Source organism: Conger conger, chromosome 1 (assembly GCF_963514075.1).
Source record: "Conger conger chromosome 1, fConCon1.1, whole genome shotgun sequence".
NCBI lineage: Eukaryota > Metazoa > Chordata > Actinopteri > Anguilliformes > Congridae > Conger > Conger conger.
In genome coordinates, this window is record NC_083760.1 from 4,207,569 (window position 1) to 4,235,068 (window position 27,500).

Here is a 27,500-nt window from a genome sequence, read left to right on the forward strand (position 1 = left end):
TGTTTTAAATTTGTATTGTTTGCTTGATAATTGAAACTTTCTTACCCCATTGGCTAATCTTGAAATGAGTCAAACCTGTGTCACCTCATTGGCATTTTTATTTTATTTAGCAAAATACTTTGAGTCTTATACTTAGTTTAATTGAGCTTGATTTTTATTTAATTGTAAATAGTTGGTTATATTTACTTGAGATTGACTGGGTTTGGGGTTTTGACAGTGTGGATACGTGGTGTGATTGGTGGGATTATGGTGAACACACTGGGAATAAAGACCTGCTGACCTCTCGATCTGGGATTATGGTGAACACACTGGGAATAAAGACCTGCTGACCTCTCGATCTGGGATTATGGTGAACACACTGGGAATAAAGACCTGCTGACCTCTCGATCTGGGATTATGGTGAACACACTGGGAATAAAGACCTGCTGACCTCTCGATCTGGGATTATGGTGAACACACTGGGAATAAAGACCTGCTGACCTCTCGATCTGGGATTACGGTGAACACACTGGGAATAAAGACCTGCTGACCTCTCGATCTGGGATTACGGTGAACACACTGGGAATAAAGACCTGCTGACCTCTCGATCTGGGATTACGGTGAACACACTGGGAATAAAGACCTGCTGACCTCTCGATCTGGGATTATGGTGAACGCACTGGGAATAAAGACCTGCTGACCTCTCGATCTGGGATTATGGTGAACACACTGGGAATAAAGACCTGCTGACCTCTCGATCTGGGATTATGGTGAACGCACTGGGAATAAAGACCTGCTGACCTCTCGATCTGGGATTACGGTGAACGCACTGGGAATAAAGACCTGCTGACCTCTCGATCTGGGATTATAGTGAACACACTGGGAATAAAGACCTGCTGACCTCTCGATCTGGGATTATGGTGAACACACTGGGAATAAAGACCTGCTGACCTCTCGATCTGGGATTATGGTGAACACACTGGGAATAAAGACCTGCTGACCTCTCGATCTGGGATTATGGTGAACACACTGGGAATAAAGACCTGCTGACCTCTCGATCTGGGATTATGGTGAACACACTGGGAATAAAGACCTGCTGACCTCTCGATCTGGGATTATGGTGAACACACTGGGAATAAAGACCTGCTGACCTCTCGATCTGGCAGTTTGTCTCGCAGCTGAATGCACACTTCATGATACTGTCCAGAGTCATCAGGCTGACGTGCTGGAAGAGCTCAAAAGACCCATCTCCGTCAACGTACGCCTCCCATTTGTCCTGGGCGACAGGAAGGACAGACATCTCAGTTTCACTGAAAAAGCCCCCATCTCAGAACGCACCTTCTTGTCAGTTATTTCACAGTTTTTTGTCAACAAGTATATTTTTAGCTCACGCTTTCACGCAAAGCTACTCACAGTTCAATAGGCTAAGCAGGGGACAGTCCCCCCCTGGAGCAATGTGGGGTTAAGGGTCTTGCTCAAGGGCCCAACAGTTGCACAATTCTTATCGTGGCTACACTGGCGCTTGAACCACCAACCTTCCGGGTCCCACAGCGAAATGGCAGCAATTTTTGAAACTGGGTTTGGCAGTAAATGGTAAAAGGTTGGCATTTATATAGCGCCTTTATCCACAGCGCTTTACAATTGAGGCCGTTCATACACACACTCACACAACAACAGTGACTGGCTGCCATGCAAGGCGCCGACCAGCTCGTCAGGAGCATTCGGCGTTAGCCGTCTTTCTCAGGGACACTTTTGACACACCCAGGGCGGGACCGAACTGGCAACCAACCACGAGCGCAACTCCAACCGCCGGCAGTAAGAAAATAATAGCATAGGCCATTGGATGTTTGCGGTTGTGTGAATGATTGACTTCTAAAAAAGAAACTGAGTCACTGTGTGGTTTGGCGGGCGCGCTCACCAGCATGACTTTGGTGCTGTCTGCCATGAGCTTCACGTACGGCCTCAGGACGTCGTAGTGGAACCCTGGGGTCAGCAGTCGTCTGTGCCGGAACCACTTCTGCCCGTGAGACACCAGCAGTCCATCACCTGCAGGAAAACAGAGAAAACGTCAGGAGAATACGGGACCAGATAATGTGGAGAACAGGTCATTCAGCCCCTCTAGAACATAAGGACATCTAGGACATAAGAACAGATAACGAGGAGAACAGGTTATTCAACATATTTGGAACATAAGAACAGATAACAAGGAGAACAGCCAATCGTCCCCAATCTAATCCAACTACTGATTTTGGATTTTGGCGACCAAGGTGATGTTGTACGCGGCGATCCTACAAGTCCCTGCTGAGTCCCTCCCTTGGAGCAGCGAGCCAGTTAAGCCAAACCCAGCTTTTGACCGGATCGGGAATCGAACCCCGGACCCCGGTGTGCAACTGTAACGAACTGCTGCCTGCATCAGGGTCCACTACTTTAGCTGTGCGCCACCGCGGGCCCTAAACTGCGCATTTCTCTGAACTATGCTTTTTATGTTTTGAGGGATTATTGACCCTCTTCAACGACATGATGTCAGAAACAGCTGCGCTATCTATGCTATAAAGGTTAACAGCTCTGAAAGCAGGCCAGGGTGAAGGCCTGTCTTACACTCGATACAGTAATGTGCAGTAATCCTGCTGAACATAGGCAGGCTTGTACGTTTTGATGCAGTATTACACGACACATAACATTACTGTATTATTTCACTGTGTGTCCCGCCGAGGGACGATAGGTGTAAATTAGCATGAGCTCAGTTAAATTGCCTAAGTGGCTCCTAAAATATAGTCTGACCTTTATGTAAGTAGAAACAACAGATAAACACAGTGGGAAGCAACAAATAACACACAGAATGCGTGCTGGTACACGTCTTCGTTGATTATGTCGCTCAAACATGGGGTCGACATTGGCTCAGGCGGTAAGAGCGATCGTCTGGCAGTTGGAGTTGTTAGTAAATTCTGAATTTACAGAGGCTTGAGAAAATGACCTTTATCCCAGTGAAGAAGCAGATCAATCGTTTGACAGTAAAAAGCAGGAAAGTTTATTATTCAGTCAGGAAAATGTTCCGAAAAGCAATGAGGTTTAGGGAGCTTATAGGGGTACATTTGCATACATTGAAATATGTCTACAAATCAAGCGTGACCTCTGATTGGTGGTAAGGAATTGCACCTATCCCATTACTTCGGATTGGGCCATTCAAATCCTTAATGGTCATGGGGCCTTGCCCCGCTCCCCCCTGGAGTGTGCGTGTGTGTGTGTGTGAATGGGTGAATGAGAAGCATCAATTGCACAGCACTTTGGATAAATTCAGAAAACTACCAATGAACTGAAACCATTCTGTAAAAGTGGAATGGACCAAAAACAGAAAGTTTGCACTTAAGGATCTGCTGCAAAAGGAGGCTCTAACAGTTACTGAACATCATGGCTCACATATTTTTAACAGCCGATGGTGTTTGTTTAAATAATCTGTTCAAACAATGAACAGTCATTTGGTACATCACACTGTGTTTATCTATTGTTGGTTATCTATTAGCTTTAGAAGTGAAGGTAGTTTTTCACAAACTGGGTTCACAAACTTTTTTTTTTTGCAACTCTACATGATGAGGAGATCAGGTCAGCCGGTGTATTTACATGCTAAGAGAACAATAATAACGATTATAATAAACGAGAGTGCATGTCATTGTGCTGTGGGTGTGTGTATAAAATCTTACCTATCCACGGGATAAGGAATTTATATGCAATGTCATCTTTGGGTTCTGTTAAGAGATAAAAATGTATTAGAAAGAAATCTCCCGACAATCCAAGGTTGAAATAGGAGACATCTTGAAGAGAGATCACGTAGGAATGCCAGGGCACCTGGCTCTCTCACCTGTCGAGGCCAGCAGTGTTTTCAGGTATTCCGGGTGATGGATGTTCAGGAAGGAGACGAACGGCCCGAACCATAGTGGGAACGCCATGGGGTACGACTGTCCCCATTTTACCAGCGTATCCAAATCCGTCCCATCTTGATGAAACTGAGGATAGGTCGTTCACCACGAATGTGAGTTGACATGCAAAAACCTGGCTTATTTGTGCATTTACCTCTGCATTTTCTGTTTCCTACCCATCCCTCAGTCAACATTACAAGTGGCATACGATGGACGTCGCCCAGAACAGAACTGTTCAATCGGAACCGAATGGGTCCCAGTCTGGTTGATCAGAACACGGCTACTCTTCCCAGCGTACCGCATTCACTTCAATTAAGTACCCCTTAAAAGGAAACCACGATCCCTTAATGGTCTGTTAATTTGTAAGGATCCATTGAAAACACCTTCATGCCTTCATTATTAATGGGAAGATTAATGGTACTTTGAGGTTACAAATTATGGGATCTGATTTCCTGGTAATTGTAGGACATGTAGTGTAAGTCTACACGGGGGGGAAAGCAAACGCACAACAGTGAAGTGTTGTTTTCTGCAGTGTCCATGTGCCATTGTTGAACATCATCACACCCATTACATTTCCATTTCTATTTATATTTCACGCTTGCATTTCCACCCTTAATTTTAGGACAGATACGCCTCAAATCTAGAGCTGGACAGAGCATTATTTTGCTGTGCTGTCGGATGACGGAAGGACCAGTCACATTCATAACATCCAAACAGCTTTTGTGATCTCAGTCACACAGAACTATATATTTTTTTTGGGTTGTATAAATCTTGTTCTAGTAATTGTTTGTGTTGAAATAGGAAGATAGGTGACCTGAATCTATTTACTACACAGCTCGGGAACTTGCAATATCACAGCAAAGTTATAAAAAGCTTTATTCATGTTTTCTCTCAATAAGGTACCAACATTTTTTAACCACAATATGAATTACGTATTAACGCTATACTTAAAGTAGGCTACTTTCCAATAACTGCGCACGGTTGTGAGAATTTTTCCGGCCAATCAAAATAAGAATAAGTTGTTTACCTCGTTAACGTGTCCGTAGAGCCAGTGAGCAGGTGGTCCGGGAAAATCGCGGAGAACCTCTATCCATTTGCGCCTTTCGATAAACAGCTTTGCAACTTTCAGCACCACGAATGCTAAACAGAAAACGGTCGCCAAATGGTAAACGTGCACTGAATTAAAGGAAGTCTGCACCCTCTTAAGCGATTCAACCAGCGTCATCGCGAAGTATCTGGTGCAGAACGGAAAACTGGAACGGTACGAAGTGACCTAGCTACAACACGACAACAAACCCGTGACAATGGACTACTTTTGCATGACATTCCCAACGGCTGGCCCGGGTGTATGACTGTAGGATGCCTGGTTGGATTTCGATGGGTGAGGGTTGGCCCCGCCCACCGACGCTTACAATTGGTCAAAAACATTTCCGCCTCCCGAATCATGTCATGTAAATAATTATCTCCAGGATCTTCGTTCTATGGAGCAGCGGGAGGGAGAAGATTTTGAACATTTGTCATGTGCATTATTTATGACTCATAAAACACAGAGGTCAAAACACTTGCCTGGGGTGCGTTGAGAGGAGGATTCGGCCAGGCTATTTTCCCCTCTAATTTAGTCATTTAATTTAGGATGCCTTTCCTTTACTGTACATATGTCTCTGGATTAGGCTTAAATTTGACTATACATTTGATTATGTGCGTTATGCACGTGTTTTGCACGTACCTACATATGATAGTCTGGATACTTCAGTTCATCCATAGTTTTAATTAGCTCAACGGTTCAAGCCTACAGGCGATTGCAGTTTTCCGCTAAAGAGAAGGAAGAAGCGTTTAGCGGACGTAAGCGGTCACAACGCCACCGGCAGGAACCGGCGTAGCACGGAACACCGCTACGTGGGAGGCGGGTGGGTTTTCTGAAAAATGGAACAACAGATGCTTCGGGCCGGGTGGGAAACATATGCGGTGGCAGTTCCTTATCATCATTTGATCAGCGACTGATGCGAATGAGGACAGTTCTTCCTCTGGTCTTTCCATTTAGTGTTTCTTTTATTGGCGGAGGTTTTGGCTGTGCGTCAGTGTGTGTTTGTGTGTGTGTGTGTGTGTGTGTTTTTCAAGGCTTAACAAGCAGTCCAGTTTCCCCCCAAGCTTCTTGAGGTATATATTTAATTTTATTTATTTGCTCTTCAATGTAAAAACAGGACAGTATTTTTAGTCTCTTGGCAGACTCCCAGAAACCAGACTGTTTGCAGTTCCTACACAGGGTCAACAAGGCAACAAGAGACAGTACCTGCCCGCTTTGAAATAATCCTGCCACCTCTGTGATAGGTTCCTAAAATACTGAGGTGAAATAGCATTGTCTAAAAATGTTAGGTTTTTTGCACTACAGTGTTTGGTGTTTTTGGAAAGCTGATATCATGGGAAACAGGTAGGTATCATTAGTGGCATGGTTGGCTACAGTGGGCGCTGAATAAAGATCTTTAATTTAATGAATCCTATCCCAGTAGCACATGGTCTGACTCGGAACTCTGTTTGGTCCATCTGAGGAAGGGGGAGATTCTTACACTCTCACAGTTTGTTAGCTTTTTTATTTCAGATTATTATTATTATTCTTATTATCCGGTATTTTATTTGGTGGTAACGACAAAGCTGCCAAAAAAAAAAAAAAGAACGTTCCTAAATTTGCATATTCGAGTGCTTATAGGGTGGCCTGTAGCATAGTGGTTAAGATGCGTGACTGGGACACGTAAGGTTGGTGGTTCTCATCCCCGGTGTAGCCACAGTAAGACTCACACAGCTGTCGGGCCCTTGAGCAAGGCCCTTAACCTGTGCATTGCTCCAGGGGAGGATTGTCTCCTGCTTAATCTAATCAACTGTACGTCGCTCTGGATAAGAGCGTCTGCCAAATGCCATTAATGTAATGTAATGTAATGTAATGTTGTGGGAGTTGTGACTACAGAAAATGGACCCCTACAAAACCCCAAAGCAAAGTCAATTGTTAGGGTGTCGGTCCACAAGCACAAAGTCTTCATTAAACTGGCCGCTCTTGCGTAAAGATGGAATTTGCCGACAAGCAATAGTACTTGGAACGAATGCAGACATCGGCATGACAACAGGAGCTGCTTCTGCCCACTCTTCCTGTTTGCTGATGATGTCACATGCTCACATGATGAGTTCCATGCTGACATCACCGCAGGCTTTCGTAGTCGACGAGGCCTGTTCCTGTAGTCATGCCTGTCCTACCAGCCAACTAGGGGGGAAAAAATGCAGAAACCACTTCAAATTTTCCATTTCACAGTCAAGTGCTGTGTGTCTGTGTAAAAGTCTGACTTTTCACATTGCTTGAACGTCTGACCAAATTAGATTTAGTGCTGTGATACATTGAATAATGAAAACTAAATATTAAAAGTTGATACCCATAAATAAATAATAGAAATAACTATGTCCTTGTTCAGGGAGGGTTGGACAAGAAGACAAGTTTAGTGAGAGGAACTGTCGTTTTCAGAAACACAGGGACGCACTCTATACTTGTGTATAACAATGTGTAATAACATATAATTAACGAAATGTTGTTGTGTTAAAGTGTTAATAAACCCAGTCATATGAACAGTAAAAAAATCTCCAAAAAGAATGGAAGATTGTATCATTATGATGGCCTCAGGTGTTACCAACTGTCACTGATGGTGGGTGGAGGCACTGTGGGAGTTTCCTTGACAACTCCCCCCATCATCGCTCACAAGACGACCTGAAAGAGTTTTTAAAATAACCATGTGAACATTTTATTTTTAAAACGAAAAATACAGTTGCCAGCATGTGACCTGCTTAGATTTAAGAGCCTTTTAGGATAAAAACAGCCATCAGTAAACTAGATAGCTTTTTAGGAATAAATTGTGTTCAATGTTAACTATTCTGAGATTTAGAATAGTCTCCCAACGCGTCAAATTTTTAGTCCAGCGTTTAAAGACAACTGATTTTGTGTTTCGATTCAGAAGAAGTAACTTGTTAGCCGTAGTTTTGCTCTGGGCAGAGCCGGGGCTTTCAAATTCACATTACATTACAGTCATTTAGCAGACGCTCTTATCCAGAGCGACGCACAATAAAGTGCAAAGTCAGAACCAGGGACAAGTGCGTTGAAAGCCCTAGACGAAAATACAACTCCAAGTCCTAGAGTGATCGCATCGTTAAAACACAGCTTCTCCCTTTTCTTTAAAGAGCTTATCTGCTCAGAATGCATTCTGATAGGAAACTTGCACTTGCTGTCCGACGTGACTGAGCGCCACGGAGGCAAACCCGGTCTGTGCAGGCAGGAAGCACAGTCGTGGGTAGGTTGTTCAGGTTTTCCACTGAGGTGAACACTCGCTAGATGATGCGAATGCGTCGCGGATAACGGCAGAAAACGAAAGCTTTTCTCTACGGTCGTATGTGAGACAGCGAGGGGATTCGAGTGGGGATTCTTCATGCCTGGGGACCGCTCACTCGGTAAGGCTCTTTGATTCCCTCCTGGCGAATACCTGCCGGACACGTGATCACCATTGTGGGCGACAGTGTGGTCAGGCCATGACGCCCCACTTGACGGTTACCGCTAGACATAGCCTTTAGAGTTCGTCTAACCTCAATGCTCCGGCCCCAGAAAGGAAAATTGCCCTTTGTAGTTAACAGCGTTTAGTGTACAGTTGAAATGTCAACTGTGGTGTTTATGTGTGATTCTAGGACACCATAAAATTGATGTGACCATATCTTTTGCTTTTAGCGTCTCTGCCCTGGTTAGCAGTTAAAGAACGGGTTGATGACAAACTCATATACAAATACATATAGAAAAAAATACTGAAATGTTCAAGCAAAATGACTAATTGAATATGATTTTATTTTTTTTGCCAACTAACATTCATTAGTTGTTCTGTTCAGAAGTTTCAATGCTAGAAAAACTTACAATTTATTACATTTTAATTATTTTATGTTCTAACTTATGTTCTAAATCTAACAATTGAACTACTTGCACACTCAGAAATAAAAGTATGAAATGAGCCTAAAAAGGTACAAATGCTTGTCTCTGGGGTGGTACCGTATAGGTACATAAAATTATACTTCTAACCACCATACATAATTAATTTGTGCCTTTTTTGCTTGGAACACATACTCATTTGTACCCAAAGAGAACATACTTTCTGAACAAACTGTACTTTCAGGGTACATTTGGGAAGTTTGATCCTTGAAGAGCAAAAAACTTTACTTTTATTTCTGGGAGTGTGTATTGAGTGTTGGCATAGCTTGACTGCAAAAATTTCTAAATCAAAATTGAGCTCAAAAACAAAACACTTGCGAAGTTACCTCGAACCTTTAATTGGTATTAACTTTTTTCGTTCTTACTGTGTACAGTATTGAACAGTAACTTACTTACTGTTTCAGAACCCCTGCTGATATTATAAAATTACCCGTGTGCACTGTCTGTTTGTACAATAACTATTTTAAATAACCACTATTAAGAGATGGACGGAGAATTCTCCTACTGAAACCTGTCAGTGAACACCTAGACAACCAACAAATACAAATGCAGCAAAATAACCTGATTAGTCAGAAAATAACCGAATGAGTTTATTTCCGACCCAGAGCTACCAGGCAGCTGATTCACAGCCGGACTGAAAACATCGCACCCAGCACAAAGAAATGCCCGCTATGCAGCATGGATGATGATCGAGATGGCAAAGGCAACAGTACGCTACAGTGCAGTGGGCTCCCTGACTAGCAATGCAAAAAAAAAAAAAAAAATACAATTCATATTTTTGTGACGACCTCAAAATGGCAAAATTAATTATCTTGTTTATTATTTTTTTGCGCGTTGGCAGTCAGGGGCGCCAATAACGCTGGGGCCCACCGGAAGGGTGTATATGTGAGAGACGCGCGCGTGTACGCCACCGATTAGCACCCTGCCCGTCGGTTAGACGTTTCCAGTCAGAAGGTGAGGCCTGTTACCAGCAGCAGCTTGCCAGCAGAAGGGAAGCCATTTTGAAACATAGTAAAAAGCTTGAAACTGGGCATAAACTGGCAGAAACCCTTTTAAAACTTGAAGTGAAAAAATAATAATTGGTTTGAATGAATAAACCAGGTTTTTCCCCCTCTCTCTGTCTCTCTCCCCCCCTCTCTCTCTCCTCCTCTCTCTCCCTCTCTCTCTCCTCCCCTCTCTCTCTCTAACTCTCTCTCTCCCTCCATCTCCCTTGCCTCCGCTGACCTGCTGCTGACATCCAGGTCTGCCAGACTTGGGACTCCTTACCAGGGAAGATCTGGTGAGAGACGTTAAAAGTATGATGAATTAATTCACAGACCGTCGCGTCTCAGAGGTTGCAAGAACAGCTGGAATGAAACCCAGCACATACGCATGTGCGTGCTGTACACACAGAGACACCGACACACGCACGCACGCACACACACACACACATGAGGTGGGGAGGGGGTTGGGTGTCAGAGAACTGCAGGATGGAGCTTGATGTCACTGAATGTTTTAAAACTGAGCTGTCTGCACTTCATGGTCCAGCGTAACGTGTAGTAATGTGTAGTAATGTGTAGTAATGTGTAGTAATGTGTAGTAATGTGTAGTAACGTGTAGTAATGTGTAGTAATATGTAGTAATGTGTAGTAATGTGCAGATTTGACGTATTTTCTCGTAAATGCACAAGCATGGCATTTCTGGGAAACATTTAGCTCTGTGTCTGTCTGTGTTGTGTGTGTGTGTGTCTGTCTGTGTTGTAGGTGTGTCTGTGTCTGTCTGTCTGTCTGTGTTGTGTGTGTGTCTGTCTGTCTGTGTTGTGTGTCTGTCTGTTTGTGTTCTCATGGTTGCCCACGCCCGTGTTGTTTGTTGCACGCATGCTTACCGTATATGGGCCAACACAAGCTTCATGGAAAACAATTAATTTTCATAAGAATATGATTTAGCAGCTAAACTGAAACCCTCCCACACCCACTGTGACCACCTCACCACGACCCCCACACAGCTCAGCGCCATATTCTCAAAAACCACACGGTCTGTATATTATTTATTTTGGCAAGGGTGAGATTCTTCACATCCGCTGCAGTCTCTCTCTCTCTCTCTCTCTCTCTCTCTCTCGCTCTCTCATTCTCTTTCTTTCTCTATTCTCTCTCTATTCTCTCTCTCTGTCTCTCATCTCTTCTGCACACATACACTGCACGTTTCTCCCTGCTTTAACTGACTGGACCATTTGTGTAGCCGGTGTTTTTTGTTTGCTTGTTATGGTAAGTGCACTCCCTGTGAGCTCTGATCTCTGGAAGCCAACACCCCGACACCTGCTAGTTCAAAACAGCTTTTTAAAAACCGTTTTCTCTTTGTTTAACACACTGCTTGTGCACAGCATTAGGCCGTGCCCCGGTGAAGGTTAATTTGTTCTCACCACCTGTAATTTACGTCGACACACAAACGTGATGTGCGATTCAGTGCCCTGTGATCTCTGCCTCTGTGCCAGACGCCAAGGACGTTAGCATGCGACGTGATGGGCATCACCTTCACTCTGGTGGTTCTGACAGCTCAGACCGGCACGCTGTCTCTCTTCACCGGTAAGAGCGCGTCAACTTAACAAGCTACACGGGCCGCTCTTTACAATAAGGGTCACGACTTGGCATCAACTGACGTGGTTAACATGAGCTAATGATGGACGTGAATTAAGCATTCAATTAACTTCTCATTAGTTAATGCATTTGTTAACAGCTAACTAATATATTTGTTACGTGATATTTAAATATTAGTAAACCATGGGATGAACTTGTAATTAGTTGGCCGTTAACAAATACATGGACTGACTTTGCATTGGCAATAATGAATGTAGTTGAACATGAATGAATGATGTACAAATACACTAACAGATGAACTTCTCAGTCAGTTAACAGTTAGTTAACATTACATTAGCTACATTAGTTCATGCCAATTATTGTAAAGTGTTACAGAGCTATTAAATTATGGCTAAATAAAAGGAATCGTTCTCTACGGTATGGTAAGTCTAAGGTGTCTAGCTAGCAGTTCCAAGGAACAAGTTGAATTGGAAGTGATGCTTTCCCAAGTTTTTTTTAAATGAATAACCAAAATATATATTTTTATGGGTAGCCTAATTGGTTCATATGCGTCCAATGCTAACTGTTCATTTAGGTTTATTTCCTAAAGGGATCAAACAAATTCTTTAAGACTGAACATTTTACTATGAATCTGTCCTAGTTTAACACCAAAAAATGTTTCTTATGAGCTCATTCTATCATACAGTTTTTTTTTAACATGGAGCCCAATAATAATAATAATAATAATAATAATAATAATAATAATAATAATAATAATGTATTATTATTAATGTATTATAATAATAATAATTATGTATTATTATTATTATTATTATTATTATTATTATTATTATTATTATTATATACAAGCGAGACAAAAATTTAGGGCACATATTAGACAGCATTTAGCCAACTGAAATATTGGCTAATCATAATATATTTAATGTGAGTGTATATGTGCCTCATTTATTAATAAATACATGCTTTATACAATTTCTATTTTGTATTTCTAATTGATTTTTTCCTTTGACTTTTATAAAGAAAAACGGCAGGGAGCCCGACTTGGGGATGAAGTCCTAATCCCGTGTACGGACCACCACGATGTCAGTGGCCGAGACATTTTTCAGTGGATCTACCGCAAAGACCCCCGTAGCAAGCCTGTTACGATAGCTCGGAACCTCGAATCTGGAATGCTACATACAAGCACAGAGTTATGGAGAGAGAAGAAAATGCTACGCAACTTTTCACTGGTCATCACCAATTTCAGGGAAGTGGACCAAGGAACCTACTGGTGCCAGCTCTGCCCAAGAAATAAGCAGTGCCCCCGTGAATTAAGGACCCTTTTTCTGTTAGAAGGTGAGTGTGTGTTATTTACATAAGCCTGAATTCGGTGAAATTTGATAATGATTTTATTAAATATATGCCTTTTTTGAAATGGATCATGGAAGGTTGCATCGAGTTCATTATTCAACAGTTCTTCAACAATTTACTATTCTTAGTGTTCTAGTTGCCAAAACTACTGTGGTGTTGCTAACTCGGTCAGTTTATCTGATTATTCAACACAGGTTCGAGATTTTATCTATGTGATCTCTCTAGCCCTTGGAACTGTACTTTCCTCTAGGATCTTCAGTGCGTTTAACCCTGGTTAAGTAAACGTAAACGTAAACGTAAGTGTAAAGTAATGTAATGTAAATGTAAATGTAAACGTAAACGTAAACGTAAACGTAAGTGTAAAGTAATGTAATGTAAGTGTAAATGTAAACGTAAACGTAAACGTAAACGTAAGTGTAAAGTAATGTAATGTAATGTAAATGTAAATGTAAACGTAAACGTAAACGTAAACGTAAACGTAAACGTAAGTGTAAAGTAATGTAATGTAAATGTAAATGTAAATGTAAATGTAAATGTAAATGTAAACGTAAACGTAAACATAAACGTTGTTTCAGATTCCCCCGCGGCTGTCAGGAACAGGCTGTATGTGGCTGAAGGGCGGGACTTTGCGCATCCCTGCTCAGGGGTGGCAGGGCGCGCGGGCCCCTCAGTCGTGTGGACCTTTCAGCGCTTTGGAGAGACGTCCGCTCCTCTGTGGACCCCCCGGAGACAGCCCGACGCGTCCATCCACATACTGGACGTCCGGCCCTCTGATGCGGGGACCTACACCTGCTGGAGGCAGGAGAGCTCCGGACACCGACAGGGCCTGCTGGCCCTCAGTCTGTGCGTGCTCACAGGTAGTAAATAAAGTTTCGTATTTCAGGGGTTACTAAACACTGCTCAACACCGCCTGCTTTGTCCTCCACCCAGTGAATCTCTCAGGGCCTTTGTGAGGAGGCCGGATGCCTGCAGTTCCTGACTCATTCCCTGTGACAGCGGAGACGGCTAACAAACAGGCCGACTGTTCGAAAGTGCCTTACGATGCGGTGACAGAGCATCGCTCATCTCCAGTGTGTTCACAGCTCTTTCCGCGCCAACGGCGACAGTTTAAGCCGGTCAGTTAGTCAGTGAACCCTTTTAAAACTAAGCAATGAACTGAACGTTTGAAACGTTATATCTTGGCCCCCGTATTTCGATGTGGAATTGCAGGCAGCGCAGTGTCACAAAATGTCTGTTGGATTGGATCATTTTCTGCGGTAAACTACTTTGAATTGTATAAAAATTCAAATAGACTGTGACATATTTCGGAGCTTTTATCATTGTTCCAAATTTAGCCAGTTGATATTGTGTTATAAATGAACTAATATGAACTAATATATCCATCCATCCATCCATCCATTATCTGAACCCGCTTATCCTGATCAGGGTCGCAAACTGATATGAATATATTAGTTATATATTTTCGTGTACATATATTTTCCTACTTTGTTTTGTTGTTTTGTTGTATATTTGTGTTGTACTTCACATTGTGCTTACTAAGTATTTTCAGTTTTACTCAAAACGGCAAAATTCCACCAATAACATTATGAAATGGGACTATTTATTATGCAGGATTCTGTTGATACATTCCACGAAATTAATATGATACAGCACAGTTGGATACAATTGTATAAATTAGGAAAATTAGATACAATTAAATACATTTTGCAAATTTGAAATTGATTGCACTAGGATTCTTTTAAAACACCCAGATTGAACTCCAAAATGACACACCAAATGCTGTACACAACGGCCACAAATCTAATGTATGCACTTTGTCTGATGTGAGTTACCGGAGCAGATACTAAATTAAATTAAAGGTTTAATTTAAATTGCTTTAAAGGGAGCAGCTTATAACTGATACCCGGAAGGTTTTGTAATTTAAAAAAAAACCGTAATGTAATGTTGCCCTTGCAAACGTCTAAATGACCGTAATGTAATGTAATGTAATGTAATGTAATGTTTCCCTTGCAAACGTCTAAATGACCGTAATGTAATGTCACGCTAACGTGATTACAGCCGGGCCGGTCGGCCCCAGCCCTGGCTCCCCGCTGAACTGCTCTCTCCGGTGCGACTCGGACTGGGAGCTCGTCGGCCCGCCCCACGAGTCCAGCGCGTCCCCGGGAGCTGGCCCGGTCGTCGTGGAGACCGGCAACGTGACCTTCCAGGTGCACGAGTCTCCCGAGAAGCGGGAGCGGACGGTGCAGTGCCGCGCGCGGGAGCCGGGAGAAGCCTGGGCGGAAAATTCCACCACGCATCGATACGCAGGTAGGAGTCAGTGAGTTAATTTGACAAATTAATATTTCTACATTACATTGCATTACAGGCATTTAGCAGACCCTCTTATTCCCAAGTTTCTCTCTCGGCTACTTCAAGCCTTTCTGCTGTCCATCTTAGTAGCCCAGTAAATAAAACGCGACTCGCACCATCATATATAATTACACATCGAGTATTGATTTCATGTGACGGTTGCGAAATATGTATATATCACCGTACAATCTCATTCATTGACCTAAAATGGAAAACAAATTATGCTTCATGGCTTTATGTTGATATTAGGTGCTTATAAAAAAAAAGAAAAGAAGAAACACACCTTTTATTCTCAAGAATAATAACATTTATGTTCATCCATAGGGGTGAGGATTGTAAAGGAAGGGCGATCACTTCACCATAGATTACAGGTGCAGATTTGCCACACTCACATCAACCCTGCCTCGTTTTCCTGGAAGAGGGACACAACATGTAATGTCTTGTGGCTGGAAAAAGTTGCCCGACCAGCTTCAGCATTTCCAAGGCCTGCTGTTGCTTCGCCTTCAGACTATTTCATTATTGGCATTTGGCAGACGCTCTTATCCAGAGCGACGTACAGTTGATTAGACTAAGCAGGAGACAATCCTCCCCTGGAGCAATGCAGGGCTAAGGGCCTCGCTCAAGGGCCCCACGGCTGTGCGGATCTTATTGTGGCTACACCGGGATTAGAACCACTGACCTTGCGTATCCCAGTAATTTACCTTAACCACTACGCTACAGGCCGACTTGTGCTCTGCTGCCAAAACAAGCCGTGATACAGGACTGTGAGGCGGTCACGTCCAGCTCCATTCCATTTCTATTTCTCTCCATACACACTCCTCTGAGTCATCTGCAGAACATCCGTTTGCATGTACGTGACTGGCCGCACATGTGGTGGGGCCTGGAAACATTTCAATGACATTAGCAGCCCTGAGTTCTTGGGGGTTGAGAGACTCTATTTTTTTTATTGGGCGTTGAGAGACAACAGGAGGGTCAGAATGTGGTATCTCAAGAGCTTCTTTCTCATCATCATCATCAGAGGAGGAAGATGCCGCATAATCAGGGTCCTCCTCAGTCGCGGGCACACCCTCCATGACCTGTGGCCTCTGTCTGGTGGTCTTTAGTTGAGGCACAAATGCAAAGAGAAATGCTATAGAGGGCAGTGTGTGCAGCCCTTAGTATGAGTTTGCCCCCGCCTGCATGTTGCCAGAATGATCAGAGTTCTCGTGGGAACTATGTTTTCGTCCTCACTCACACACGTATGCTCTCTCACACGCACACACACACACACACGCAAGCATCCGTGCACACACACACACACACGCGAGCATGTGCGCACGCACACACACACACACACACACACACACACACACACACACTAATTTCAAAGTGCCCTCAGTATCAGCCAACACAACAAAAACAAGATCAAAATGATGGTAATACATTCATAGAACTTGGGGTCAAAATGACCCCAACAACACCGATGCATGCAAACATTTGCACAGGACATTGAAAACCATGAGTTTGAGTTAATTTCATGTTTGCCATGTTTTCCCCATAAAATCTAGCTGAAAAAAAGAATGTTAACCATGTTTTTAGAGACAGTAAGAACTGAATGCTGTCAAACTGACCCCAAACATAATAGGAGGGTTAAAGTGAACACCAACGGTTCAGAACAATTGCAGTTAATTGGTCTCGTTCCGAAAGCCATGACTCATGTGATATCAGCACACTGAAATGAAGCGGACTATCCAACACAAAGAAATTCTGGATACACAATGCCCCCAATTTTTTTTCACTCACTAGATTAAATGTCGTATTACGTCCGTGATCCGTCGTCTCAACCACTTTTTTTTTCTTCTCTTTTCAGAAAATAACCAAGAAGACAATTACGTAAACCCCCAGACGCTGCTATTGTGTGTGTCACTGGCATCGGCCTTTGTCGCGTTGGCAATTTTCCTCGGTGTTGTGTTTCTGTGCAGACAACGAATACGTGCAGGTAAGCGTGGAAGCGAAAGAGAAAGGGATAAAATAAGAGTTTCATAATGACGCTCCTTGCTTCATCGAGGCAATCTGACAGCCTGGCAACCCATTTATCAAATTTCTTGACAGAAAGTTCTGCATTTTAATCGCCTTCATGTCCATGTGATATTTTGACAGCGTATCGCTTTGCGGATGAACCGCGCGGTGATGTGCTTTTCTCTACCCGTACCAGAGACACGAAGCCAGAGGTATGACAACAACGGTCAACTCAGCTTTTGCGCGATGGGTTTTACGATTTTGTTGTTGTCCGCATACTTCATAATGTCCACGGGCCTGCAGAATTACTAATTGCATGTATTCATTTGAGTTAATTTTCACATAAGCCATTTTAGTTTTTCCAATTTATAAAAAAATAATAGTACCTTATTATTATTTACACTTTTATGTCACATTCTATGTAGGCTATGTTTATGTGAGGGTTGCGTGTTGCATAATATTCCTGTAATTATGATCACTATTAGGATTTCTTCGGATTGATGTGATTTTTTTCCTTCCAGACGGATGAAGTGGAGGTGGTTTATTCTCTCCTGGAATTTAGACAGCCCGAAAAAGAACAGGTCCTCGTGGGAGAAGAGGGATGTGTTTACAGTACGATCCACTTCGCGGGTCAAGTGGGGAGTTCATAATAATTTATATCGAAAACCCTTAAATATAAATATTTTTTAAGTTATGAATTGTATATTGTTTCTTCTTTTGTTTAAGTTTGTTCAGGTGCTCTTGTGGATTTCGTGGATCAAAGGGGAAAAAAAACAATGGCCCTGGCATTTTATAATGTATATATATTTTTGTATAATTTAGGTCCATGTATTTTATATTTCGCTGTCCCTTGTTCACTTGTTGAATAAACTATACGAGCTACTGAATGAGTGGTATATTTCGTCCTCCTGCGCACACGCATGCGCAGATGAGCAGCGGCGAATTTAACCGACGGCGTATGAAATTGCAGGACTCGGGGAAGCTGATGAAATGAATTAGTTTCCTTCCTTCTCCCCGTGTTTCGTTTTTATGTTTCAAGCGTTTACATGCGAAAGAGACTCAGTCTCCGGTCGACCATCCAGCACGTATCTGCGTTTAGAAATAACGAGAGTATCCTCGATTTAACTTGACGGTTGCGCCGAGTGCGGATCCTCGGTCTATAGTTTTTCAGTGGCCGGCAGAGAAGGTACTAAAAGCGGCCGCCTCAGGCTTCAGCTGCCGGGAAAAACGAGAGAAGCGGAGGGCTCCCTTCAGTGTGAAAGGTTAGTTTTGCCAAATATTAATTTGTGAAAATGTTAGTTAACTTCAGTTAGTTATGCTATAACGTTAGTATGCTAAGGAGCGTGGAAAAAGTCAGGCTCTTGCAAAGTTGCAGATCGTTAACTTGCTGGTTGGCTAACGAGGCATAACAAGCTTGATCTTTGACTAAACCATTGATTTATGAAACGTGCTAGTTATGATTTTCACGCAAGTGGTTAAACTTATTCACTAAACATAAAAAAAAAAAAAACATTTTTACTTCATGTATGTTTCAAAATGAACCTAAATGTACCACCGTCACCTTCTCCCTCCAGCATGTTGTATATGTATCATATTTCGTCCTGTCAAATACAAGCTAAATATTAAATAAATGGGTGGAAAATAAACGTTGTGATGTCTTCTCTTTGCAGTTCGGGTGCGTTAAGATGGAGGCTCCGCCCGTCACAGTAATGCCCGTTACCGGCGGGACCATCAACATGATGGAGTATCTCCTGCAAGGTGGGTCTACTGTCCGTCTCCCCTCCATCCCCCGACCCCTCGACCCCTACGGGCACTCTGCAAATAAATCTGAATCCCCCAGAAATAGCGCAACGGTGCTTGCTATAACGAGCTAGTCGATTGCTGGCCTAGAATGTAAACAGTCCGTGTACGCAGCGGTACATACTCTTTCTTTCTATTGTCCTGACCACGAAGCATGTGACCGTGACCGAGTTCATTAATCGTATCGTAATACCGCAACACGCAAATGTATGAACAAACCAATTACCTAGCCAAACACTGCTTACCTAGCCAAACTAAAATAAACATCCTGATACACAAAGATACACAGAACGACAACAATGACAGGGTTTACAGGGAGGTAGGGAGGGACAGGGAGAGGTGCAGCTTCAGCGTGCAGGTGCGGCGTCTTCAATTTGCGCTTGAAGATGGGAAGAGATTCTGCTGTTCTGGGGCCTCATTTATAAACGTTGCGTATGCACAAAAGAATGCGTACGCCACTTTCTAAGCAAACTTTGGCATTTATAAAAAACGAACTTGACGGGAAAATGTGCGGTGCTCCACGGAAGCTCTGACCCATGCGTACGCACATTAACTGGAGAAATGAGAAACTGCGACTCCGATGGCAATGGGATGAAACGCGAGAAGTGGTGTGAAATTGATACCACTGTGTAAAATAAATCGAAATATTACCTCTCACGTATCATATATGAAGAGTTAATTTGCAAAAACGGATAAAAGCCTCTCTTACAACGAATAAACAAACAGCTGTTTGATTGATGCTCCCTGGAGTGCCCAAAAAAATGTTGTAAAATAATCCCTCAAATATGTAGACGAATTGTTAAACAATACTTCATGTTATTAAATGTATTCTCATAAATAATATGGTGAACAGTCGGACAAATTACGCTGCACTGATGCCGTTTACAATGCGTCAGTAGGGCAGATACGAGTGCATAGTTTCATATATTGTTATCATATTCATATATTATGTTTTATAATGTGTTTATTGTTATGGATTTTTGTTCGTTTTATCTCTTAATTTTGTAACGTGTATTATTATCATTATTATTATTATTATTATTATTATTATTATTATTATTTTATTATTATTATTATTTTATTATTATTATTATTATCATCATCACATTCATTGTGCAGAACTGTTCGTCATTTACAATCAATCAGGATAATTCCCACACCTGTAGCTTTTCAGAGGCAATCAAATGGCTGAAATCCCTTTTCTTGGCCTTCTTTTCGGCGTTTGCCATTGTCGTCTTCGTGAAATGCATATTCATTAGGGGTGTTTCACTGCCTATTTATAGGCAACTGTGGGCGGGACATGAAGCTGGCAAAGTTGTGCCACATTTAGAGTTGATTGTGATTCATAAAGGAAAACTGGCGTGGGACGTGCGTATGCACTGTTTTATAAATCAGAATATTTTTGTGCGTACGCAACCTTTCGAGGTGAATCCTACGCACAGTTTTATAAATGAGGCCCCTGACCTCAACGGGGAGTTCGTTCCACCACCGGGGAGTTCGTTCCACCACCGTGGAGCCAGAACAGACAGTAGTCGTGAGCGTGAGAGTGTGTAGTGGTGTATGCCCTAACAACCACTCCGGTCTGCCAGCTCTGGCCTTGTGGTTCCCTCACTACGAGCACCTGGCGGTCGAGCTGCACGTTGACGCCCGTTTTCCGTTGTGGTTCCTTAGTGGTGGAATGACTTGCCTACCACTGTCAGGAATCCCTCCCCCTATTTCGACGCAGACTAAAAACACACCTTTTCAAACTGTACCTTAGTCCTCCCTCCTGATTTCCCCCATATCCCTCTTGTCTAAAAAAATGGCACTTACTATGACTGTATTTTTTGTTTCGAACAGCACTTCCTGTGTATTTTACTAGTTATGGATGTGATGCCTTAACTTGTGGAATCAGCACTTGTAAATCGCTTTGGATTAAAAGCGTCTGCCAAATGACTTAAACGTAAAATGTAAATGTAAATGACCCGACATCGCTTGAAAACAGGGACTGCTTAGTATACTGTTGTAGTAACTTGGGGAGTTAGAATCTTCGACTAGTCACGCACATCTAGAACATTTGGATAGCGTGCCCCCAGTTCGCGTGAATTGTTTTTAAGACGATTGAATAATCCGCGTATGGTTCACACTGCCATCTGGTGGCTATTTAAATCACCTACACCTAAAAATAATGGAGCTGAACCGCGTTTCGTACTCTGTGAACGCACTGACGTTGAAATGCCATTGGCTCTGGCAGTTAGAATCAATTTTCAACCAATGAGCTTGAATTATTGTACAGCTGTGGTAAAGCAATGCCAGCCCCGTCGACTGTATATTTTTAAACCCGAATTTAGGGACTATAAACACAGGCAGAGGGCGAGTCAACATGTCGGTGAGCCGTCAGGAAGTAATTCACATTGGTCTTGTAACGATGTTTTAACACACAACTCTTACCAATTGTACCCTTAGCCATTTATTAAAACGAAATGTGGCCTAGTTTGAATGAGGCTTTCATGAGGGAGGTAGAAGGTGCTTTGGGGGTCTTTTGGAGTTTGCACGTCCCTTGTAGTAACCCCCCCCCGCCCCCCCCCAGGCAGCGTTCTGGACCAGGCGTTGGACAGCCTGCACCACCGGCTCCGCGGGCTGTGCGACAACATGGAGCCCGAGAGCTTCGCGGACCACGAGACGGTGTACCTGCTCCGCGGCCAGCAGGGCAACCCCTTCCTGCTGCGCGCCCGGCGCTCCCTCACCCACCTGCCGGCGCCCTGCCACCTGCGCTACCTGGGCCAGCCCGAGGCGGGCGACAAGAGCCGGCACGCGCTGGTGCGCAACTGCGTGGACGTGTCCACGTCGCACAGCCTGCCCGAGTTCCTGGGCGAGATGGGCTTCCGCGTGGACCACGAGTTCGTGGCGCGCGGCCGCGTCTTCCGCCGCGGCGCGCTGAAGGTGGTGGTGAGCAAGCTGTTCCGCGTGCTGGTGCCCGGCAACGTGGAGAGCACCGAGCCGCTGTCCCTGTCCAACCTGGTGGAGCTGAGCGTGCTGGCCCCCGCCGGCCAGGACAACGTCAGCGACGACATGCGCGCCTTCGCCGAGCAGCTCAGGCCCCTCGTGCACCTGGAGAAGATCGACCCCAAGAGGCACATGTGAGGGGCTCGGACCTCTCACGCACCTGTGAGGGGCTCCGACCTCTCACACACCTGTGAGGAGCTCAGACCCCTCATGCACCTGTGAGGACCTCAGACCCCTCACGCACCTGTGCTGTGTTCAAAACTGCATACTTAGCATACTGTTAATACCTATAGCGTAGTGGTTAAGGTAAATGACTGGGACACTCAAGGTCGGTGGTTCTAATCCCGGTGTAGCCACAATAAGAGCCGCACAGCCCTTAACCCTGCATTGCTCCAGGGGAGGACTGTCTCCTGTTTAATCTAATCGACTGTACGTCGCTCTGGATAAGAGCGTCTGCCAAATGCCAATAATGTAATGTAATGTAATTTAGTATGAGTAGTATGCTAGTATGAGTAGTATGCTAGTATGAGTAGTATGCTAGTATGCGGTTTCTTACACAGCCCTGGAGAAGAGACACGGGGGGGGTCAAGGGTCAAAGGTAGGCTGGCCACCACTGGCCATGCAGGCTGAACTGAACACAGGTGGCTGTCGGAGAGGAAGAGGACTGGGATTTAATGCAGGAGGAAGAGGAGGACAGTCAGTGTCTAAACCTCTCAGCTGCATGGGCCCACCTGGCCTGCTGTCCAACCTCACCCCCGTCTCACGCCTCCTTTCGTGTTATCGGATATTTCGGTTGGTAATGCGCTTGTTTGAAAACTACAGGATCTGCTGCAGCAATTTAAAGAGTTGAAATGTTTGAAAAATGTAGCCTGTTTGTCCTAAATATTGTGTGTATAAAATTGGTTTCGTATTCTTCTGTGTTTTCTGCGTTTTTTGTTCCCACTGTAATGTCCTCTAACCGCACTGTTGTTTATACGTGGAATGACGATCTACAACATCCTGGATCTCACCTAACTTTGTAGGAGACTGGACTGAGTGGGTTATCATGAGATCAGCTATTAAAAGGGTCTAAAACAAAACCAGCCCCAGCCTCTCCCCTGTCTGCTGTTCAGACCCGAGACCAGGGATCCTGCTGGTCTCCCTTTACCTGGAGCTCTTTCCAGCCCCTTGTTCTTCAGCTCCTCTCTCCCTGCCTCGATCGATGGTCCAGAACCCCGCAGGACGCCAGGAGGCTCCCGAACTTTTCTCGAGCGAGAAAACATGAGCGTGTCGTTTGCGCGACGTGTAAAAATGATGGACCTGCAGATCCACCTCTCCCCTCCCGACACCTCTCCCCTCCCGACGCGCGTAGGCCGCCTCTCCCCTCCCTCCCGACGCGCGTAGGCCGCCTCTCCCCTCCCTCCCAACGCGCGTAGGCCGCCTCTCCCCTCCCTCCCGACGCGCGTAGGCCGCCTCTCCCCTCCCTCCCGACGCGCGTAGGCCGCCTCTCCCCTCCCTCCCGACGCGCGTACTGAATTGCCTTTACACCCCTGCCATAGAGTGGAAACTGCCTTTAAACCAGGTGGCCTGTAGTGTAGTGGTTAAGGTAAATGACTGGGACACACAAGGTCAGTGGTTCTAATCCCACTGTAGCCACAATAAGATCCGCACAGCTGTTGGGCCCTTGAGCAAGGCCCTGAACCCTGCATTGCTCCAGGGGAGGATTGTCTCCTGCTTAGTCTAATCAACTGTACGTTGCTCTGGATAAAAGCGTCTGCCAAATGCCAATAATGTAATGTAATGTAAACCCCTACCATAGAGTGCATCTTGCAGACAGCCTTGCACCCCTACAATAGAGTGCATCCTGAAAACTGCCACAGAAGCTTCAAAACGAATAATGCAACACCTGCATTTTATTCTGAGAAATTGCTATTTGTTTTGTGGGATAAATGAATGTAATGACTGAATGTCTAATGACTGGACTGGACTGGACTGTTGGTAAGAGAAGCTTGCCTTTAAACGTTCTGTTTTTGGGTCATCGTCAAATAAATTTGTACCTAAAAATAAAAGACGAAAATTCAATCTTCAAGTCTTGTGTGCACTACTGATAATATGAGCAAAGACCTGCTTACGTCCACAGGACCTCCACTCCAAAACCTGTTAATGCAAACGTTACGTTACATTACATTACATTACATTACATTACATTACATTATTGGCATTTGGCAGGCCTCTTATCCAGAGCGACGTACAGTTGATTAGACTAAGCAGGAGACCATCCTCCCCTGGAGCAATGCAGGGTTAAGGGCCTTGCTCAAGGGCCCAACAGCTGTGTGGATCTTATTGTGGCTACATTCGGGAATCTAACCACCGACCTTGTGGGCCCCAGTCATGTACCTTAACCACTACGCTACAGGCCGCCCCCAAACATATTTTACCAGATTATGAATGGTAAGACGTGTTCCTTAAGTTCCTATATTAAACTGTGTTTTCTGGGGTCAGAGAAGGCCTAGTCTCCAGCACCATTGTTCAGAATCACACCGCTGAATCAGAAGGTGCCGTATTTTCAATCTAATTGTATTTGTATAGCGCTTTTCACTGAGGACTGTCTTGAAGACAAAGAAAAACGAAATGAAAAATGTCTAAAAACGTGTTTTCACTTTGTCATTATAGGTTATTGAGTGATGATTAATGGACAATTATATCCATTCATAATTAAATCTAAAACGATAAAGTGTGCAGAAAATGAATGGGCCTCCGCATTTCCCAGTGAGCAGAGAGGTGCGTATCCTCTCGTGGCCACCAGGGGTCGCCATCGGTCCTCCCCAGGCTCCGGCCCGTTCTCTCTCACTGCGGCCTGTCAATCAACCCGGCCTGTGCGCCCTGGTTGCCATGGTAATAATTAGAGGAGAAATCTGCATGGTACCCCCCCTCTCCCTCCCTCCATCTCTCTCTCTCTCGCTCTCTCCCTCCCTCCCCCTCTCTAATTAGCCTTCTCAATTGCTTAATGATACGCAAACCTGTGAAAGCTTCCCTCGTTTTTTTTCCTTTCTTTTTTCTTTTTCTTTTTTTCTCACAAAAGCTTTGATTTCTCCCTCCCGTGACCCCCCCCCCCCCCCTTGCGTGTTGTGTTTGCTGTTAACCCCTTAGTGTCTCTCTCACACACACATTAGTGCTCAGAGCTGAGACTTACAGCTAATACTGCACAGAGTAATGCAGCCAAAAATAACACCCCCCCCCCCCCACTCCACTGGAGACAGGCTGCCAGCATTAGCAGACCCCCCCAGGCTGGTTCCTTTTTATTTTATTTTATTTAATATTTTTTTTTGGGGGGGGGGGGGGGGGGCTAATTCTTCTATTGGCTAGTTGTGTGTGCTAGCCAATAGAAGAGGTGTGTGTGTTCATGGTCGTGCATGCGTGCATTTCAGAAATTTGGCATGGGTGTACACTTGAGGTGTGCATATATGAGGTTTGCATGTTTGTGCATTTGCTTTTGAGATGTGTGTCTCAGGTGTGTGAATGTGTGTGCATGCATGTTTATCTCAGGTGTGTGAATGTGAGCTGTGTGTGTGTGTGTGTGCATGCATGTTTATCTCAGGTGTGTGAATGTGAGGTGTGTGTTTGTGTGTGCATGCATGTGTGTCTCAGGTGTGTGTGTGTGTGTGTGTGTGCATGCATGTGTGTCTCAGGTGTGTGTGTGTGTGTGTGTGTGTGTGTCTCAGGTGTGTGAATGTGAAGTGTGTGTGTGTGTGTGTGTGTGTGCATGCATGTGTGTCTCAGGTGTGTGAATGTGAGGTGTGTGTTTGTGTGTGCATGCATGTGTGTCTCAGGTGTGTGTGTGTGTGTGTGTGTGTGTGCATGCATGTGTGTCTCAGGTGTGTGAATGTGAGGTGTGTGTGTGTGTGTGTGTGTGTGCATGCATGTGTGTCTCAGGTGTGTGTGTGTGTGTGTGTGTGTGTGTGTGTGTGTCTCAGGTGTGTGAATGTGAAGTGTGTGTGTGTGTGTGTGTGTGCATGCATGTGTGTCTCAGGTGTGTGAATGTGAGGTGTGTGTTTGTGTGTGCATGCATGTGTGTCTCAGGTGTGTGAATGTGAGGTGTGTGTTTGTGTGTGCATGCCTGTGTGTCTCAGGTGTGTGAATGTGAGGTGTGTGTTTGTGTGTGCATGCATGTGTGTCTCAGGTGTGTGAATGTGAGGTGTCTGTTTGTGTGTGCATGCCTGTGTGTCTCAGGTGTGTGAATGTGAGGTGTGTGTGTGTGTGTGTGTGTGTGTATGCATGTTTATCTCAGGTGTGTGAATGTGAGGTGTGTGTGTGTGTGTGTGCATGTGTGTCTCAGGTGTGTGAATGTGAGGTGTGTGTGTGTGTGTAGGGGGGCGTCTTCTCTCTAGTGTGTCAGAGGCAGCTGTGTGAATCTGGGCTGAGCACACAGTAAAGATCCTCTCCTCTCTCCCCGCGTAACATAACATGACGTAATGGAGTCTATAGTCAAGTGGCTAAGGTAAACGAGTGGGACCCGGAAGGTTGGTGGTTCAAGCCCCAGTGTATCCACAATAAAATCTGTGCAGCTGTTGGGCCCTCACACGCACGCACACACACACACACGCACGCACACACACGCACAGGCCTCCTATGTCTGATGTCCTCAGTTGGGAAAAATCAGTAAAAAATCGCACCCCTGTTCTCTGACAGATGCTCCTTGGATTCCCCATTGGTCCAGCTCCCACAGAACCCCCCCCCCCCTTATAGTTTTCCTGCTGATGACGTCAGAGCACCCCCCCCCCCCCACGCACACACTCCCCCACCCCGCCCCCTCTCTTCTCTCGGGGTGCAGATTCCTCTGCGTGCTCCCACCTTGCTTTTCTCTTCCTCCCTCCCTCTCCCATTGGTCACGTTGGCTGAATAATTTATGAGTGACAGCTGTTCCAGCCCTGGGCCACTCTCGCCCACCACTCGTTTTTGACATCTTTCCTCATTTTTATTTTTTATTCTTTATTATTTTATCATTATTTTTGCAATTATTACTTTTTCCCGAGCGAGCAATTACTGTTAAACTCGTGCGCGCGTGTCCGTAGATCAGCCGATAATGTGTTTATACAGCTGGGTTTCCCTGGTTTAATATTTTTGGGGGAATGGTGGTTTGTGTTGAATACCTCGGTGGTGGTGTGGTGGGGGGTGTTTCGGCGGGCCCTGCCCTGCCCTGCCCTGCCCTGCCCTGCCCCTGCCCTGCCCTGCCCTGCCCTGCCCCTGCCCTGCCCTGCCCTGGCCCTGCCCTGTCCTGCCCTGGCCCTGCCCTGCCCTGCCCTGCCCTGGCCCTGCCCTGCCCTGCCCCTGCCCTGCCCTGGCCCTGCCCTGTCCTGCCCTGGCCCTGCCCTGCCCTGCCCTGCCCTGCCCTGCGCCCGTTTCCACGCGGGCACGGTTGAGCTGCTGCCCGTCACTGCCGGCGTGTTGGCCGCGGGTCCAGGGGAGGGCGGTTATTCTGGCGTTACCTCGGAAACGCAGCCTCTGGTTTCCCGGTACAGGAAGTTAAGAGCTTTCGGCAGAAGTCTCGTTCCTGGAAAGAGACGGCAGGGC

At 44.9% G+C, this 27,500-nt stretch overlaps 4 protein-coding genes across 5 annotated transcripts in view; 3 read left to right on the forward strand and 1 right to left on the reverse strand.

The window, feature by feature from the left end:
- The window catches only part of LOC133107256 (cytochrome P450 4B1), a 14,514-nt gene extending 9,259 nt beyond the window's left edge, over positions 1 to 5,255 (reverse strand). Inside the window, exons 1-5 of the mRNA XM_061216224.1 lie at positions 4,921 to 5,255; positions 3,836 to 3,980; positions 3,678 to 3,722; positions 1,898 to 2,025; positions 1,131 to 1,255 (exon numbers count right to left, since the gene is read on the reverse strand). Coding sequence (XP_061072208.1) covers positions 1,131 to 1,255; positions 1,898 to 2,025; positions 3,678 to 3,722; positions 3,836 to 3,980; positions 4,921 to 5,118 — 641 coding nt within the window. The 5' untranslated portion in view covers positions 5,119 to 5,255. The remainder of the gene's footprint in view (positions 1 to 1,130; positions 1,256 to 1,897; positions 2,026 to 3,677; positions 3,723 to 3,835; positions 3,981 to 4,920) is intronic.
- A 2,990-nt stretch (positions 5,256 to 8,245) lies between these two features.
- LOC133107357 (uncharacterized) lies at positions 8,246 to 14,647 on the forward strand. Its single transcript, XM_061216351.1, has 6 exons — positions 8,246 to 8,372; positions 10,137 to 10,174; positions 11,366 to 11,456; positions 12,489 to 12,803; positions 13,394 to 13,661; positions 13,749 to 14,647. The coding sequence occupies exons 1-6, from the start codon at positions 8,351 to 8,353 to the stop codon at positions 13,795 to 13,797; spliced, it is 783 nt and encodes a 260-aa protein (XP_061072335.1). The 5' UTR covers positions 8,246 to 8,350; the 3' UTR covers positions 13,798 to 14,647.
- On the forward strand, positions 13,520 to 22,860 carry med18 (mediator of RNA polymerase II transcription, subunit 18 homolog (yeast)). 2 transcript variants are annotated; one of them, XM_061216360.1, is made up of 7 exons: positions 13,520 to 13,933; positions 14,877 to 15,125; positions 17,017 to 17,145; positions 17,307 to 17,377; positions 17,687 to 18,427; positions 18,836 to 18,923; positions 21,535 to 22,860. In XM_061216360.1, the coding sequence occupies exons 6-7, from the start codon at positions 18,851 to 18,853 to the stop codon at positions 22,086 to 22,088; spliced, it is 627 nt and encodes a 208-aa protein (XP_061072344.1). In that variant the 5' UTR covers positions 13,520 to 13,933; positions 14,877 to 15,125; positions 17,017 to 17,145; positions 17,307 to 17,377; positions 17,687 to 18,427; positions 18,836 to 18,850; the 3' UTR covers positions 22,089 to 22,860. The 2 variants fall into 2 exon arrangements, with proteins under 2 accessions (XP_061072344.1, XP_061072352.1); XM_061216368.1 differs by lacking the exons at positions 13,520 to 13,933; positions 14,877 to 15,125 and having other exon boundaries at positions 16,513 to 17,145.
- Positions 22,861 to 23,240: 380 nt separating this feature from the next.
- LOC133136397 (forkhead box protein O6-like) overlaps positions 23,241 to 27,500 on the forward strand; it is a 27,283-nt gene continuing 23,023 nt past the window's right edge. The window contains exon 1 of the mRNA XM_061253857.1: positions 23,241 to 23,297. Coding sequence (XP_061109841.1) covers positions 23,241 to 23,297 — 57 coding nt within the window. The remainder of the gene's footprint in view (positions 23,298 to 27,500) is intronic.

Bases quoted from the DNA above. Each gene is read 5' to 3' on its own strand.
- LOC133107357 (XM_061216351.1), top strand. From the start codon at position 8,351: ATGCCTGGGGACCGCTCACTCG. The intron at 10,175-11,365 runs GTGAGAGACGTT...CCTCTGTGCCAG, and splicing joins TCCTTACCAGGGAAGATCTG to ACGCCAAGGACGTTAGCATG. The intron at 12,804-13,393 runs GTGAGTGTGTGT...ACGTTGTTTCAG, and splicing joins GACCCTTTTTCTGTTAGAAG to ATTCCCCCGCGGCTGTCAGG.
- med18 (XM_061216360.1), top strand. From the start codon at position 18,851: ATGGAGGCTCCGCCCGTCACAGTAATGCCCGTTACCGGCGGGACCATC. The intron at 18,924-21,534 runs GTGGGTCTACTG...GCCCCCCCCCAG, and splicing joins GATGGAGTATCTCCTGCAAG to GCAGCGTTCTGGACCAGGCG.